This window comes from Salmo salar, chromosome ssa05 (assembly GCF_905237065.1).
Source record: "Salmo salar chromosome ssa05, Ssal_v3.1, whole genome shotgun sequence".
Lineage (NCBI taxonomy): Eukaryota > Metazoa > Chordata > Actinopteri > Salmoniformes > Salmonidae > Salmo > Salmo salar.
In genome coordinates, this window is record NC_059446.1 from 21,725,852 (window position 1) to 21,743,856 (window position 18,005).

The following is an 18,005-nucleotide window of genomic DNA, read 5'->3' on the forward strand; positions in this document are numbered from 1 at the left end:
CTGATTTTGTACGTTTGCCCACTGACAAAGAAATGATCAGTCTATAATTTTAATGGTAGGTTTATTTGAACAGTGAGAGACAGAATAACAACAAAGAAATCCAGAAAAACGCATGTCAAAAATGTTATAAAATGATTTGCATTTTAATGAGAGAATAAGTATTTGACCCCTCTGCAAAACATTACTTAGTACTTGGTGGCAAAACCCTTGTTGGCAATCACAGAGGTCAGACGTTTCTTGTAGTTGGCCACCAGGTTTGCACACATCTCAGGAGGGATTTTGTCCCACTCCTCTTTGCAGATCTTCTCCAAGTCATTAAGGTTTCGAGGCTGACGTTTGGCAACTCGAACCTTCAGCTCCCTCCACAGATTTTCTATGGGATTAAGGTCTGGAGACTGGCTAGGCCACTCCAGGACCTTAATGTGCTTCTTCTTGAGCCACTTCTTTGTTGCCTTGGCCGTGTGTTTTGGGTCATTGTCATGCTGGAATACCCATCCACGACCCATTTTCAATGCCCTGGCTGAGGGAAGGAGGTTCTCACCCAAGATTTGACGGTACATGACCCCGTCCATCGTCCCTTTGATGCGGTGAAGTTGTCCAGTCCCCTTAGCAGAAAAACACCCCCAAAGCATAATGTTTCCACCTCCATGTTTGACGGTGGGGATGGTGTTCTTGGTGTCACAGGCAGCATTCCTCCTCCTCCAAACACGGCGAGTTGAGTTGATGCCAAAGAGCTCCATTTTGGTCTCATCTGACCACAACACTTTCACCCAGTTGTCCTCTGAATCATTCAGATGTTCATTGGGGAACTTCAGACGGGCATGTATATGTGCTTTCTTGAGCAGGGGGACCTTGCGGGCGCTGCAGGATTTCAGTCCTTCACGGCGTAGTGTTACCAATTGTTTTCTTGGTGACTATGGTCCCAGCTGCCTTGAGATCATTGACGAGATCATTGACAAGATCCTCCCGTGTAGTTCTGGGCTGATTCCTCACCGTTCTCATGATCATTGCAACTCCACGAGGTGAGATCTTGCATGGAGCCCCAGGCCGAGGGAGATTAACAGTTTGTTTGTGTTTCTTCCATTTGCGAATAATCGCACTAACTGTTGTCACCTTCTCACCAAGCTACTTGGCGATGGTCTTGTAGCCCATTCCAGCCTTGTGTAGGTCTACAATCTTGTCCCTGACATCCTTGGAGAGCTCATTAGTCTTGGCCATGGTGGAGAGTTTGGAATCTGATTGATTGATTGCTTCTGTGGACAGGCGTCTTTTATACAGGTAACAAACTGAGATTAGGAGCACTCCCTTTAAGAGTGTGCTCCTAATCTCAGCTCGTTACCTGTATAAAAGACACCTGGGAGCCAGAAAATTTGTGGGCAGAACTGAAAAAGCGTGTGCGAGCAAGGAGGCCTACAAACCTGACTCAGTTACACCAGCTCTGTCAGGAGGAATGGGCCAAAACTCACCCAACTTATTGTGGGAAGCTTGTGGAAGGCTACCCAAAACGTTTGACCCAAGTTAAACAATTTAAAGGCAATGACCCACTGGGAATGTGTTGAAAGAAATAAAAGCTGAAATAAGTCATTCTCTCTACTATTATTCTGACATTTCACATTCTTAAAACAAAGTGGTGATCCTAACTGACCTAAGACAGGGCATTTTTACTAGGATTAAATGTCAGGAATTGTGAAAAACTGAGTTTAAAACCTGTTGGAGCTCGGGGGCAGTATTGAGACATTTTGAAAAAAATATGTGCCCATTTTTAACTGCCTCCTACACCAACTCAGAAGCTAGGATATGCATATTATTAACACATTCGGATAGAAAACACTCTGAATTTTCTAAAACAGTTTGAATGGTGTCTGTAAGTATAACAAAACTCATATTGCAGGCAAAAACCTGTGAAAAATAGATCCAAAAATTATGTGAATTTTGTGACTGTACTATTTAGTGTCATTGTTTTATAGATACCATAGTGAGAAAGGATTCATTTCGCAACACCTACGGCTTCCACTAGATGTCAACGATCTTTATAAAGTTGTTTGAAGCGTCTATGATAAACAGAGAGCAAATTAGAATCCAAGGAAGTTGACATGTCATCACTTCATTTTTTTGCGCCTGCGCATAAATCTGAGAAACGTGAGTTTTGTCTTCATTGTTTATCTAGACATAGGATAGGTTGTGTGAAAATATTACTGATGTTTAACGTTAAAAATGGACCAAAAGATTAATGCTAAACAACATTTGACATGTTTGAACGAACATAAATAGATTATTTACTAGGTTTTTTTTGCTTTTCGGCGTGAATTTACGCTCCCCCCACCACGTTTTGTTGGAGCATAATGAACGCTAAGTACTTGGTGTTATTTGGACATAAATTATGAACTTTGTCAAAAGAAACCACATTTGTTCCGGAGCTGGGATGCCTTCCGGACCTGGGATGCCTGCCTTCTGATGGAGATAAGGTAAGGGGATATTTACAATGTTATTATCGATTTTAGATGATGCTAACTGTATAGCATAGCCTGTTGTTCTTAGCATAGCACCCCGTTTATTGCAAAATGTGATTTCCCAGTAAAGTTATTTTGAGATCTGGCCATTCGGTAGCAATTACGAGATGATAATATATTATTCTTTGAATGACAATATTATAATTTACCAATGTTTTCGAATAGTAATTTTGTTATGTTCACCGGAAGCATTTCAGAGAAGAAAAAAATCTGAATTTCACGCTACTGTAAAATGCTGTTTTTGGATATAAATATGAACTTGATGGAACAAAAAATGCATGTATTGTATAACATAATGTCCTAGGAGTGTCATCTGATGGAGATTGACAAAAGTTAGTGCATAATTCTAGCTGGTTTCTGCTTTTGGTGACGCCTGACCTTGAATTGAAAATGGATGTTTGTACTTTTGTGGCTATGTACTGTCCTAACATAATCTAACTTTATGCTTTTGCCGTAAAGCCTCTTTGAAAATCGAACAATGTGGTTAGATTAAGGAGATGTTTATCATTTAAATTGTGTAAAATAGTTGATTGTTTGACAAATTGAAATTATTAGATTTTTGATGTTTTGAATTTCCAGCCTTGTTAGCAATCCCGGCTCGGGGTTCATTGCTAACCTGTAGCCCCAACAGGCTAAATGTATTTGGCTAATGTGTATGTAAACTTCCGACTTCAACTGTAGATGATTTGCATATGAAGAGCGAAAATGCAATGCAATAGGTACTATTGACCTGCTTTGGATTGCTGAAATGACATGGAACGACCCTGCACTAGCAGCAAACACCTCGCTTTCCCTCTGTCACTGTTGCTCTGTCGTTCTCACTTGATCTCTCACTTACTAACACTCTTTCTCTCTGCCTCTTTCCCCTCTCCTCTTTCTTTCCCATATTCTCTCTTTTCCATGTTCTCTCTCTTTCCCCTCTCCCTCTATCACCCATCCTCCCCTCTGTCTCTGTCTTTCTGTTTGTAATGCCTGAGGGTCATGATGATATAGACACCACTTCTTGTTCTACAGTTTCTGACTCCACAATTCACCTCATTCAAGAAAGACGTTGAGCAATGGCTGACTTAATGCGATAGCATTTGTCAGTGTCAGTGAGTTTGAGCTTTACTTGGACCATTGACAAGACAGGTGCCTTGGACCATCCCCTAACATCTTGAAACAGACATCTTAAGTTTGACAAGATGCTTGGTTGGCCGAGGCCCAAACCTCACATACATTTTAGCCTTGAGTTGACGTGGATGAAAAAGGAAGATTCAAATCTGATCTTTTCAGAGGAGTGACATGAGCTGCTATAGAAAGGGGCTTAGGCACACCTTACGAGATGACACGGCAAACGCCATCACCCTGGCCCGTCTCCTGGTGATTTCCTGTCGCTATCAACAACACAGCTGTAAGGATGTTAGAGCATAGATAACTCTGTGCCTTTCCGACACCTGCCATTTCCTTTGCTTTTGCCAGCGTCTGCAGGGAACAGTACTTCCCCTCACACTCACTTGACCGCTTGTCATCGACACTTTGGATTCACCCCTCAACAGGTGCGCATCACATTCCTCCCGCAATTTGTGCCAAGCGATAAGCAACACGTTCTCCTCATAGTGTTTTGCTCAGAAGGGAGAGGTTCATATTTTGGCATACTACAGACGTACAGCAGAGAGACAGATGGAGAAGTTTTCTATACGAATGAAATATGAACATTTAAGAGAGTAGAATTAAAGGTTACCTTCACAATTTGTATGTCTTTTGTGTCCTGAGAACCTTCACTGAAAGTTAACTTTTCTGAAATTGAACCCCCCAAAAATGTCGGATTAACAAAGCCTTTTGGGTTACTATTTTGATCAGTCGTAGTCATGAAACGTTAACAGTACGTGGAGGGGCTACATATTAGTTCATGTAAAATAAAAAGGTATTTAAAAATAAAAAAAAGAAGAAATCCAGGACACCGATAATGTAAGTTAAGTTCGCCGTCTCCTTGGGCTCTGGTGAAAAGTAGTGCACTCTGTATGGAATATGGTGACATTCACTCACACGTTTGTTTGAATGGAATTATTTATATTGAAGTGCAACTGTAGAGCCTCTAGTGCAGGCAGCTCATCAGGACTCACTTGCTTTGAAGAACAAGAATGCCCCTACAGAATGCCACAGAGGCCAGCTGCACCTCACTAGATAACCCATCCTCTCTACACTCAGGCCAGCTCCACCCAGCAAGGACCAGTCTAGGACCATAGAGATGGTGTGTGCGTGTGTGTTTTGACGGTGCAGGTGTCCCTGTGCGGGTGTGTGTGTGTGTGTGTGTGTGTGTGTGTGTGTGTGTGTGTGTGTGTGTGTGTGTGTGTGTGTGTGTGTACACGATCACCAGTGGCCCTGCGATTGAAGTAGCAGGGCCACAGATGACAGATCTCGTAATTTCTCCGCTATCTCCAAAATCACCAGGGACCCCTAAAAACTCTGGGGGACGAGTGAAACGAGGCTCCCAGCCCACTGTGGTTTTATAGAACCCACAAGGTTCCTCACTATTAAACCTGTGACAGCCCTATGATGGAGTTAAAGGCACTTCAGCATTTCTGTTGACTTTGTCCCCTCCACTGGTTTCCCTCTGTGTCTGTGTTTTAGGAATACTTAAGGCCTTTAAGAGCCGCGCCTGTGTCGTATGGTAGCCCACTCTGCACTGTCGTTGAAAACCCAATGATTTATGGAAGACTTGAGCGGCTGTGGAAGCCACGGGATAGTCCATGGTGTGAGACTTTGCTGTCTGTGTGTGTGTGTTATGCGTGTCAGTATATGTAGTTGAATGGCCATGGATATGGGCGTACTTGTCGTTATCCGTTAGCTAATACATGTCAAACTGACACAGTCTGTCGGCTAATCTATCTCACTTTAATAATTCTTGAGTCACGTTGTAAATCACTATCGGACAGTTGTGCCTGGATGACTTCTGTTGAGCTATTACTGTTTTTGTTAGCGTTCTGTCCTCTGTTTTTCTTCGGGATATCTCAGGGCTATTGAGAGGCGACACGCAGAGAGTAAACAGATGGACCCAATTGAGCAGGCCCAGTTTAAGTTTTCCATAGTAAAAGCTTAGTGGGGTGGGGGTGTTAGGGATTTGCTTTTGCGTTCCAATGATGACATGCAGGAAATTTGTGGGCCGTATCCGAACAAGGCCCCTCACACACTCTTGCTCTCTCGCTCTCTTTCTCCTTTGCTCTCTCTTTCTCCTTCGCTCTATCTTTCTCCTTCGCTCTCTCTTTCTCCTTCGCTCTCTCTTTCTCCTTCGCTCTCTCTTTGTCCTTCGCTTTCTCTTCAGGGCATTAAGTTTGCCTCCATCTCTTTTCTCTCCCATCATCCTCAGGGACTGGCTTTTTCATTCTGCGGCTGTTTACACAGCCTATCCGACCACTCAATAACCTTAAGGATTTGGTTTCGGGTGGTAGCATGGAGCTGGTCATGAGGGACTTTTTGGGGGCTTTTTTGGCCAAACGTACAGATCCAGCTTCAACTTGTAGCATAGCAATCTGCACCCTCAAATCACCCAATAGCCATTTCCCTAGATCCTTAGCTCCATAGCAGAACAGTCTACCCCTCTGTTCCAATTTCCACCCCAGTCGTATGGTCCGGTAGAGCCAGCTGAATTTAGCCAAACGGACATGGATGGAGGTAGACCAAATCACTCACTGGGACTGGATTTAACTTTTTTTTTAAACTCATCCTTTCATCGGGCCCAATAAAAAAAATTGCCATACAAAGAGACTGCGCCCAGGCTGCTAGGTCCAAATATTAGCATCCAGAGGCTTTGGCTATGGCAACACCAGGGCCGTGCAGAGAAAAGGGGAGAGACTCAAATCTGACAGCCTTTCAGATATGACAGAAAGAGACGTGGTAAGAGTGAGGTGTGTGTTTGCATGCTTCTGTGTGTGTGTGTGTGTGTGTGTGTGTGTGTGTGTGTGTGTGTGTGTGTGTGTGTGTGTGTGTGTGTGTGTGTGTGTGTGTGTGTGTGTGTGTGTGTGTGTGTGTGTGTGTGTGTGTGTGTGTGTGTGTGTGTGCGTAGTGGGCGTGTGTGGAAAGTTGGCTTTTCTCAATCCATGCTTTCTAAAGCCAAAGGCCTCAGAACGGGGTGAATAGTGAAGGCCTTGATTGTCCTTCCTTCATATTTACCATCACAATGGCAGGCATTAACATTCTTGGAGCCACACTATCACTGTGGCCTGCCAGGCATGATCAGCCAACTGCCGCTGCGCTGAGACCCCCTGATCAATGCATCCAAGCATAGTAATCAGATGCCGCAACTCTGAGCCGATTGGATCAGTCTGTCCCTTGACAGTCGCATAAAGGATGGTTTGAAAAATCAGTTTTCTTAGACTGAGACGGAAAGTTTTAAGAATGTGAAAAATGACAAACGACTGTTGGCGTGTCCATATCGTATTCAGAGTGAAACCACTGCTTCATTTTGTAGATCTAAATACATTTAGAATGTGTACACACTGAATGTTCTTTCACCTATGGCTATGAACGTTTCTAACGTGTGTGTGTGTGTGTGTGTGTGTGTGTGTGTGTGTGTGTGTGTGTGTGTGTGTGTGTGTGTGTGTGTGTGTGTGTGTGTGTGTGTGTGTGTCCAGTGGCTGTGAGGGGGTTGACAGCCTGTCAAAACACTCTGCCCTGTAGCTGCGGACACCACTGTCTGCCCGCCCAGACGAGTTTATTCGTTTGTCCTAAAAATACACCCACCTGCACCCCAGCTCCATCGCTAGCATCTCCCAAAATGTCTGGCTCGGCCAGTATTTAGTGTGTCTGTCTTCAAATCCTCAACAGATAAACATTTATTAAGATTTAATTGAGCGTTGAATTTACAGATTAGCGAAATAGTCAGACCTTCAGTGTAGATAGTTTGCTGTAAATGTTTTGGTAATGATTTGTTGTTTTGGATATATTTTTGTGCTTTGAATTATTTATGATTTATATTTTGATGATTTATATTTTGTAAGAAGTTGTGGTTTAAATTAGGAGCTGGTTTATTTTCCATGCTCCTTGACTTCGATTTAATGTATTTAATGTGCTGAGACACTGTCCACGGTTTATTTTTGTTAATTTTTCGAGACAGTTTAAATGCGGCTATTAAAATGTGTGATACATTGGATGAAAACAAAAATAATTAAAGTTGGCGTTACGATAAAGAAAAGTCTATGTTTCTACCCAGGACTGCCTAACTTCAAACTTGACGTGAATATGTCCTGTACGCTTATGTAGTTTTCCCTCTACTTGTATTTTGGTCACTGCTGGCCAAAATAGAAAAGCTCCATTCATTCCAATACCATTTCAAACATTCGGAAAAGGCCATTTTGATTTCCACTCATTTGGGATTTCCTCTTTCCCCGATGTTTTGTCAGACATCATAGTCCATTTGCCTGATAATGGAGAGCAGATTAGCTCATTTAGGAACACCTGAACCCTTTGATAACTTTGACATTGATCCGTGTGTGTGTCTCCTAAGGCGCCATCCCAGGGTCCGGCCTGTTCCTAATTACAGGAAGACCCTTGTCTGGGGGCCCCTGCGATTTGAACAACTGGCACAAGCATGTACTGCCCAAATTGCTGATGCGAGGAGGCGTGTGTTTTGCTTTTTGACATGTAATGACCGATAGTTTCACAGCAGCCAGGCCAAAGCAAACAAAGCCCTGCGCAGACGGCTGGATGTGACGGCCCACGCCAAGAGGGTTCCTCTCTGTCTCCGCCCCGCCAAACCAAATGGAACATACACAGCTGTAGTTGCCCACCATCTTTTTATAGATCAGTGGAAAGACTACCTTTTAGAACTGAACTCAGTGGACTTTCATGTGTTGCTGCTCCCCTTCTAATGTTTCTCTTTCCTTGTACTGAGGATCGAGTGAACGCCCTTCAGGCATCATCAGGGCAACAGGTTGCTAGTAGAGAAGGGTTTCGGGGGTTCAAGTTGAGACTCCCCTTTACCCTTCTTCCCATTGATCCCTCACCAGTGGCCTGTCTGCTGAGGAGGCATCCCGCTCCGCTGCACCGTCATTCCCCACCTGCTCTTGAGGCCAGTCACTGTAGCTAACAGTTGCCATCAGGATAGGAAATTAATGGGTTGGGGCAAAAATGCCATTGAAAATGTCATAAGTATGAAGAAGTGTTTCCTACTGTATTTCCTCCACTCTAGCTAAAACTTGCCTTTTGGCACAGATCTAGGATTAGCTACATGCTTACCTTAATCATTTGAGGGTTGAATGCAAAACTGACCTTAGATCAGCTACACCCTACCCCACCCCCCGCTCCACTCTGTCCACAGGTATGTTGTCCAATACCTCTTCCTTGTCAGAAATTGAGCTTTACCCAAGGTTTCTCTACTGATAGGGAATAATTGGAATAAGATGTTTGGACATGGTTCCCATTGGTCTGTTTGGAGAGTGAAAGAACACCACAGTAACTGCATACCCTAGTAAAGAACACCACAGTAACCGCCTACCCTGGTTAAGAACACCACAGTAACCGCCTACCCTGGTTAAGAACACCACAGTTACTGCCTACCCTGGTTAAGAACACCACAGTAACTGCCTACCCTGGTTAAGAACACCACAGTAACCGCCTACCCTGGTTAAGAACACCACAGTAACTGCCTACCCTGGTTACGAACACCACAGTTACTGCCTACCCTGGTTAAGAACACCACAGTAACTGCCTACCCTGGTTAAGAACACCACAGTTACTGCCTACCCTGGTTAAGAACACCACAATTACTGCCTACCCTGGTTAAGAACACCACAGTAACCGCCTACCCTGGTTAAGAACACCACAGTTACCGCCTACCCTGGTTAAGAACACCACAGTTACCGCCTACCCTGGTTAAGAACACCACAGTTACAGCCTACCCTGGTTAAGAACACCACAGTTATGCCTACCCTGGTTAAGAACACCACAGTAACTGCCTACCCTGGTTAAGAACACCACAGTTACTGCCTACCCTGGTTAAGAACACCACAGTAACTGCCTACCCTGGTTACGAACACCACAGTTACTGCCTACCCTGGTTAAGAACACCACAGTTACTGCCTACCCTGGTTAAGAACACCACAGTTACTGCCTACCCTGGTTAAGAACACCACAGTTACTGCCTACCCTGGTTAAGAACACCACAGTAACCGCCTACCCTGGTTAAGAACACCACAGTTACCGCCTACCCTGGTTAAGAACACCACAGTTACCGCCTACCCTGGTTAAGAACACCACAGTTACAGCCTACCCTGGTTAAGAACACCACAGTTATGCCTACCCTGGTTAAGAACACCACAGTTACTGCCTACCCTGGTTAAGAACACCACAGTTACCGCCTACCCTGGTTAAGAACACCACAGTAACTAACTAGCCTGGTAAAGAACACCACAGTAACTAACTGCCAAAGCTACTTCCTTAGCCCCAGGCTTCTCAAGATCATAGTTAAAACCCAAACAGCAACATGTGTTATTTAGTCACAGTGGATTACCATGTATTGTCAAACTGGGTTGACCCATGTAATTATTTTGCCTATTCATTTGTTTATTGTGGGTAATTTGGTTGTTATAAAAGATGTAACAAGACTGCCTAAAGCAATCTGAGCCCTTACTGCTGCACCTACTGAGCCCTGTTTTGTCTGCAATGACCTCTACTCAGCAAATTGGATGCAGTCTATCACAGTGCCATCCGTTTTGTTACCAAAGCGCCTTATACCACCCACCACTGCGACCTCTAGTCGGCTGGCCCTCGCTACATATTCGTCGCCAGACCCACTGGCTCCAGGTTATCTATAAGTCTATGCTAGGTAAAGCTCTGCCTTATCTCAGTTCACTGGTCACGATAACAACACCCACCCGTAGCACACGCTCCAGCAGGTATATTTCACTAGTCATCCTCAAAGCCAACACCTCCATTGGCCGCCTTTCCTTCCAGTTCTCTGCTGCCAGTGACTGGAACGAATTGCAAAAATCGCTGAAGCTGGAGACTTACATTTCCCTCACTAACTTTAAACATCAGCTATCTGAGCAGCTAACCGATGGCTGCAAGCTGTACATAGTCCATCTGTAAATAGCCCACCCAATCTACCTACCTCATCCCCATATTGTTTTTATTTACTTTGCTGCTCTTTTGCACACCAGTATCACTACTTACACACCATCCATCTGCTCATCATCATCTGCACATCTATCACTCCAGTGTTAATCTGCTAAATTGTAATTACTTTGCTACTATGGCCTATTTATTGCCTTACCTCCTCATGCCATTTGCACACACTGTATATAGACTTTCTTTTTTTTCTATTGTGTTATTGACTGTACACTTGTTTATTCCATGTGTAACTCTGTTGTTGTTTCTGTCGCACTGCTTTGCTTTATCTTGGCCAGGTTGCAGTTGTAAATGAGAACTTGTTCTCAACTAGCCTACCTGGTTAAATAAAGGTGAAATAAAAACAATAAATAAATAAAAAGGAATGTTTTTCTGTATGTGCGTGCCTCAGGCGGACATGATGTTCAGTTCGGGAGTCTTCTGGATGGGCCTGATATTCATCCCTGTCACCTCCCTGGTCTTTGACGTAGCCTACAAAGTGTGAGTTCCCCCCACTCATCACCACCACCCCCTCCATATGTCCTGCTCGTGGGAAATTCCTTAGATCACATGTAGACATTTACATATAGAAATAAATGTAGAATTACATATAGAAGTAATTTATAGGATCTCTGTGGGGCCGGGGTTGGAACCGGCCCCATTTTTTTTTTTTTTTTGAGAAACAGAATCAGAACCGCAAAAGAAAGCGATCCATACTGTTCCCGAAACAGAACTGTTATTTTTAAAACATGAGAACCGGTTAATAACTTTATTTTACACTCTAGGCATGTTTTTCCAATCCCACAAGAAACACAACAAAGCACCTATGCAAAGCCCTCACCCTGTCACTCAGAAACGTATTCTAGTGTCAGCTGAAAATTCTTTGCTTAAAAATAAATAAGTCAGGAAATGGGAAATACTAAATAAATACTAAACAGGTCTCAGACATGCAGGTGTAACATTTATAGTTACCGGTATATCATGTTTTTTTTTGCAGATTCTGCTCTAGGAGAAATGTCTTGAGAAACTATTTAGACCACCAATAAATAACATGCGGTGTAACATTTTATAGCTATTTGATTCATAGCAAGAGATGTATTCTAATACTGTCCGATTCAGAGTTTATATAAGTGTGGACCATTCAGAATGAAATTATTAATTGAGGTCAATGGGAGACTTAGTTTAGGTATCTCAACTCTGAATCAGTCTCATAGTTCTGGGAAATCCAGATGAATCACATTTACAGCAGATTGAACCAGCAACTAAAAGCTAATTTTGGTGTTATTTACCAGACATCTACTTCGCCTCTGATATGCAGAATTGATTCAGATTGCATGTACAGTTTTGAGAAAGCTTCTTGGACTGATTTGGGATGGTGTGTTACATAGAGATACAATATAATCCAACTGTATAATAATATAAGGAATAGTGTTGTATTTAACGCTGTGGTTATGAATGCCTGTTGGTGACGTCTGCTCCTTTTGAGCCAGTGTGAAGAAGGTGTGCTTTAAGACCCTGGTGGATGAGGTGCAGGAGCTGGAAGCCTTATCCAAGGACCCAGGAGCCCTGGTGCACGGGAAGAGGTACTGGACCGTCTCACACCCTTTTCTCACCTTCCTCCTTTTCCAAGAGGACATCCCAAATGGCACCCTATTCCCTATAACGTGTACTATTTTTGACCAGGTCCCACCATATAGGAAATAGGGTGCTATTTGGGACGCAGACTTACATTTACATTTACATTTTAGTCATTTAGCAGACGCTCTTATCCAGAGCGACTTACAAATTGGTGCATTCACCTATAATATCCAGTGGAACAACCACTTTACAATAGTGCATCTAAATATTTTAAGGGGGGGGGTTAGAAGGATTACCTTATCCTAACCTTATCCTAACTTGAAAATTCTTTGTTTTTAGGTTAGCTTTTATCCTTCACAGTACACAAGACCCTTATAAACTCAGCAAAAAAAGAAACGTCCTCTCACTGTCAACTGCGTTTATTTTCAGCAAATTTAACATGTGTAAATATTTGTATGAACATAAGATTCAACAACTGAGACATGAACTGAACAAGTTCCACAGACATGTGACTAACAGAAATTGAATAATGTGTCCCTGAACAAAGGGGGGGTCAAAATCAAAATGAACAGTCAGTATCTGGTGTGGCCACCAGCTGCATTAAGTACTGCAGTGCATCTCTTCCTCATGGACTTCACCAGATTTGACAGTTCTTGCTGTGAGATGTCACCCCAATCTTCCACCAAGGCACCTGCAAGTTCCTGGACATTTCTGGGTGGAATGGCCCTAGCCCTCACCCTCCGATCCAACAGGTCCCAGACGTGCTCAATGGGATTGAGATCCGGGCTCTTCGCTGGCCATGGCAGAACACTGACATTCCGGTCCAGCAGAAAATCACGCACAGAACGAGCAGTATGGCTGGTGGCATTGTCAGGATGAGCCTGCAGGAAGGGTACCACATGAAAGAGGAGGATGTCTTCCCTGTAATGCACAGCGTTGAGATTGCCTGCAATGACAACAAGCTCAGTCCGATGATGCTGTGACACACCACCCCAGACCATGACGGACCCTCCACCTCCAAATCTATCCCGCTCCAGAGTACAGGCCTCATTGTAACGCTCATTCCTTCAACGATAAACGCAAATCCGACAATCACCCCTGGTAAGACAAATCCGCGACTCGTCAGTGAAGAGCACTTTTTGCCAGTTCTGTCTGGTCCAGCGACGGTGGGTTTGTGCCCATAGGCGACGTTGTTGCCGGTGATGTCTGGTGAGGACCTGCCTTACCCACAGGCCTACAAGCCCTCAGTCCAGCCTCTCTCAGCCTATTACGAACAGTCTGAGCACTGATGGAGGGATTGTGCATTCCTGGTGTAACTCGGGCAGTTGTTGTTGCCATCCTGTACCTGTCTCGCAGCTGTGATGTTTCGGCTGTACCGATCCTGTGCAGCTGTTGTTACACGTGGTCTGCCACTGCGAGGACAATCAGCTGTCCGTCCTGTCTCCCTGTAGCGCTGTCTTAGGCTTCTCACAGTACGGGCATTGCAATTTATTGCCCTGGCCACATCTGCAGTCCTCATGCCTCCTTGCAGCATGCCTAATGCACGTTCGCTCAGATGAGCAGGGTCTTTCTTTGGGTGTTTTTCAGAGTCAATAGAAAGGCCTCTTTAGTGTCCTAATTTTTCATAACTGTGACTTTAATTGCCCACCGTCTGTAAGCTGTTAGTGTCTTAACGACCGTTCCACATGTGCATGTTTATTAATTGTTAATGGTTCATTGAACAAGCATGGGAAACAATGTTTAAACCCTTTACAATGAAAATCTGAAGTTATTTGGATTTGTACGAATCATCTTTGAAAGACAGGGTTCTGAAAAAGGGATGTTTCTTTTTTTTGCTGAGTTTACAACCAGAACATCTCAATGACTTTTTTCCATATCACAAATTCACAAATACTCTTTATATTACTTCATACACCGCATGTACAACACTTGACTTACACATTTAAACTTTTAGAAGTTATAGACTATTTACCCCCTGAGGATTCAATAATATTTATCTTGGCTTCCCTGTTTTTAGTACGTATGGTGTAATCACGGTCTGCCTACTGTACACTACAGTTCACTCTTACCTCTACTCTTTGAACTCTGCTCCAGGCCATCCATCCAGGCTGTTATACATGCTTGGAACATGACTCTCTCCCTCTGAAACTGTGTGAAGAGAGACTGTAGTGTACTGTAGAGCCTCCAGCTAATTAGAGACTTGCATCTTGAGCTAAACTCCCAGAGATGATTTGCGTTGCAAATGGCACTGTATAGTGCACTACATTTGGCCAGGGCCCATAGGGAAATGGGTGCCATTTGGGACACAGCGATCAGTTAGCCGGGTCCCATTGATGGCCTGTGGAGTGCATTAGCATGGATCAGACCAGTGTGAAATCTCCTGCCGGCTGAAAGTGATCTCCCCTATCTGGCCACAGGCCCAGGCCCAGCAGGCTAGGAACCTGGCCCTGGACCGGACGCATGTAGATGCACTCACTCAGTTCCTTTCTCACACTCACACAATTATATACACACACACCACACATGCACGCTCTCTCTCTCTCACACACACACACACAGAATCCACCCCTTCTTCCTCTCCCCCATGCCTGGTCTCTCCTCAGCAGGAAGTGCAGTTGGCTGGTCTCTCCTCTGTCCTGTGGAGGACTGTACTGGGAGAGAGAGGGCTTGGTGTATGGGTGGTTAAATCTGGCTGAAGGGCTCACCGTGGCACTCACTGTCTCTCTGTCTCTGTCTTTGCAGTCTGACGGAGAGGGCACAGCTCCTGAAGAACGTCTTCAAGAAGAGCACTGTCAGTATGTACCGATCGGACTCCATGCAGCAGAATCTGCTACGTAAGTCACACACACAATATTAAAACATGCACACACCTCACACCCTGACCTGAAGGAAAGCCCTCATGCTGTTTTTCTCAGAGAAAGAGACCCATTTTCTCTCTGTAGCAGCACTGGTACAACACCCCAAGACAGGCTTTTGAATTGAGTGTAGTTCCTATGTGGATACATAGCTCCATGCTATGGGGATTCTATATATACTGTAGCTTCAAAGGGGACTCCGCTTGTGTCTTAAAAGACACCCTATGGGCCCTGGTAAAAGTAGTGTACTGCATAGGGAATAGGGTGCCATTTGGGATGCTGCCTCAGCGTTGAATTGCTAATACTCTGCTGATCCCACCGCTCTTTACAATTCGATATCCATGATCCTGTCGTTAACCTCATTAAGTAACACAAAAACATCCCACTGTTCCCCCGTTGGTGTCCCTCCGCCTGCTAATACAATTCCCCCCCCCCCCCACTATATTTGCATCCCAAATGGCACCCTTTCCCCTTTACAGTGCACTACTTTTGACCAGGGCCCATAGGGCTCTCGTCAAATGTAGTGCACTATATAGAGAATAAGGGGCTTTTTATGGCGCACCCTAATGGACAGTCACGTCCCATCTAATACAAATCTCATAGGCCTAGTAGTCTAGATGGAATCTATAAGACAACATAGATGGGTTTTATTTTGGGTTGTAAACTGGGTGGTTCGAGCCCTGAATGCTGATTGGCTGACAGCCGTGGTATATCAGACCGTTTACCACGTGTATGACAAAGCATTTATTTTTACTGCAGTAATTACGTTGGTAACCAGTTTATTATAGCAATAAGACACCTTGGGGGTTTGTGATATATGGCCAATATACCACGGCTAAGGGCTGTGTCCAGGCACTCCGCGTTGTCATGCATAAGAACTGCCCTTGGCCATATACCACACCCCCTCGGGCCTTATTGCTTAAATATACCACAGCTAAGGGCTGTTCTTATCCACGACACAAAGCGTGATGCCTGGACACAGCCCTTAGCCGTGGTATATTGGCCATATACCACACCCCCTCAGGCCTTAGTGGTTAATTGGACTTATTTCTGTTTGATTTGCTGATCTTTTTTTATGTTTTTTGTTTGTCTCGTAGGTGGGGAAGGGATCGTTCTTGTGTGACCCCTGTTTGTCTCGTAGGTGGGGAAGGGATCGTTCTTGTGTGACCCCTGTTTGTCTCGTAGGTGGGGAAGGGATCGTTCTTGTGTGACCCCTGTTTGTCTCGTAGGCGGGGAAGGGATCGTTCTTGTGTGACCCCTGTTTGTCTCGTAGGCGGGGAAGGGATCGTTCTTGTGTGACCCCTGTTTGTCTCGTAGGTGGGGAAGGGATCGTTCTTGTGTGACCCCTGTTTGTCTCGTAGGTGGGGAAGGGATCGTTCTTGTGTGACCCCTGTTTGTCTCGTAGGTGGGGAAGGGATCGTTCTTGTGTGACCCCTGTTTGTCTCGTAGGTGGGGAAGGGATCGTTCTTGTGTGACCCCTTTTTATTTTGACGTTCTTACCTGTAGAGAAATGAAACCCCCGATCTCTATTAGAAACCCAACCTATGCCCTTTTCACAGTATCGTGCCAATCCAAAACACATTGTCCTTTTCAGCAGGCTTTCAGCAACTATGGTGGATGTGTAACCAGGCCATCTTAGTACAGCTTGGTTTGGTTCAGTTCAATTAGTGTGAAAAGCCCTCTATGTACCCACCTCTCCTCCCCTGTGTGCTGTGACCTACAGTTGAAGTCGGAAGTTTACATACACTTAGGTTGGAGTCATTAACTTGTTTTAACCACTCCACAAATTTGTTAACAAACTATAGTTTTGGCAAGTCGATTAGGACATCTACTTTGCTCATGACACAAGTAATGTTCCAACAATTGTTTACAGACAGATTATTTCACTTATATTTCACTGTATTACAATTCCAGTGGGTCAGAAGTTTACATCCACTAAGTTGACTGTGCCTTTAAACAGCTTGGAAAATTCCATAAAATGATGTCATGGCTTTAGAAGCTTCTGAGTCAATTGGAGGTGTACCTGAGGATGTATTTCAAGGCCTACCTTCAAATGCAGTTCCTCTTTGCTTGACATCATGGAAAAATGAAAAGAAATCAGCCAAAAATGTGTAGACCTCCACAAGTCTGGTTCATCCTTGGGAGCAATTTCCAAACCCCTGAAGGTACCACGTTCATCTGTACAAACAATAGTAAGCAAGTATAAACACCATGAGACCACTCAACCGCATACCGCTCAGGAAGGAGACGTGTTCTGTCTCCTAGAGATGAACGTACTTTGGTGCAAAAAGTGCAAATCAATCCCAGAACAACAGCAAAGGACATTGTGAAGATGCTGGAGGAAACAGGTACAAAAGTATCTATAGCCACAGTAAAACGAGTCCTATATCGACATAACCTGAAAGGGTGCTCAGCAAGGAAGAAGCCACTACTCCAAAACCACCATAAAAAAGCCAGACTACGGTTTGCAACTGCACATGGGGACAAAGTTTGTACTTTTTGGAGAAATGTCCTCTGGTCTGATGAAACAAAAATAGAACTGTTTGGCCATAATGACCATTGTTATGTTTGGAGAAAAAAGGGGGAGGCTTACAACCTGAACACCACCATACCAACCGTGAAGCCCTAGGACCATGCCTCAGGACTACCTGGCCTGATGACTGCTTGCTGTCCCCAGTCCACCTGGCCATGCTGCTGTTCCAGTTTCAACTGTTCTGCCTACGGCTATGGAACCCTGACCTGTTCACTGGACGTGCTACCTGTCCCAGACCTGCTGTTTTCAACTTTCTAGAGACAGGAGTGGTAGAGATACTCTGAATGATCGGCTATGAAAAGCCAACTGACATTTACTCCTGAGGTGCTGACCTGTTGCACCCTCGACAACCACTGTGATTATTATTATTTGACCCTGCTGGTCATTTATGAACATTTGAACATCTTGGCCATGTTCTGTTATAATCTCTCCAGAAGAGGACTG

General features: G+C 44.4%; 1 protein-coding gene across 4 annotated transcripts in view; it reads left to right on the forward strand.

The window, feature by feature from the left end:
* Window positions 1-18,005, forward strand: part of atp8a1 (ATPase phospholipid transporting 8A1) — a 210,649-nt gene that overhangs the window by 188,747 nt on the left and 3,897 nt on the right. For all 4 annotated transcript variants that reach the window (XM_014199121.2, XM_014199123.2, XM_014199122.2 and 1 more), the window contains 3 exons: window positions 11,008-11,096; window positions 12,086-12,178; window positions 14,916-15,007. In XM_014199121.2, the coding sequence (XP_014054596.1) occupies window positions 11,008-11,096; window positions 12,086-12,178; window positions 14,916-15,007 (274 nt within the window). The remainder of the gene's footprint in view (window positions 1-11,007; window positions 11,097-12,085; window positions 12,179-14,915; window positions 15,008-18,005) is intronic.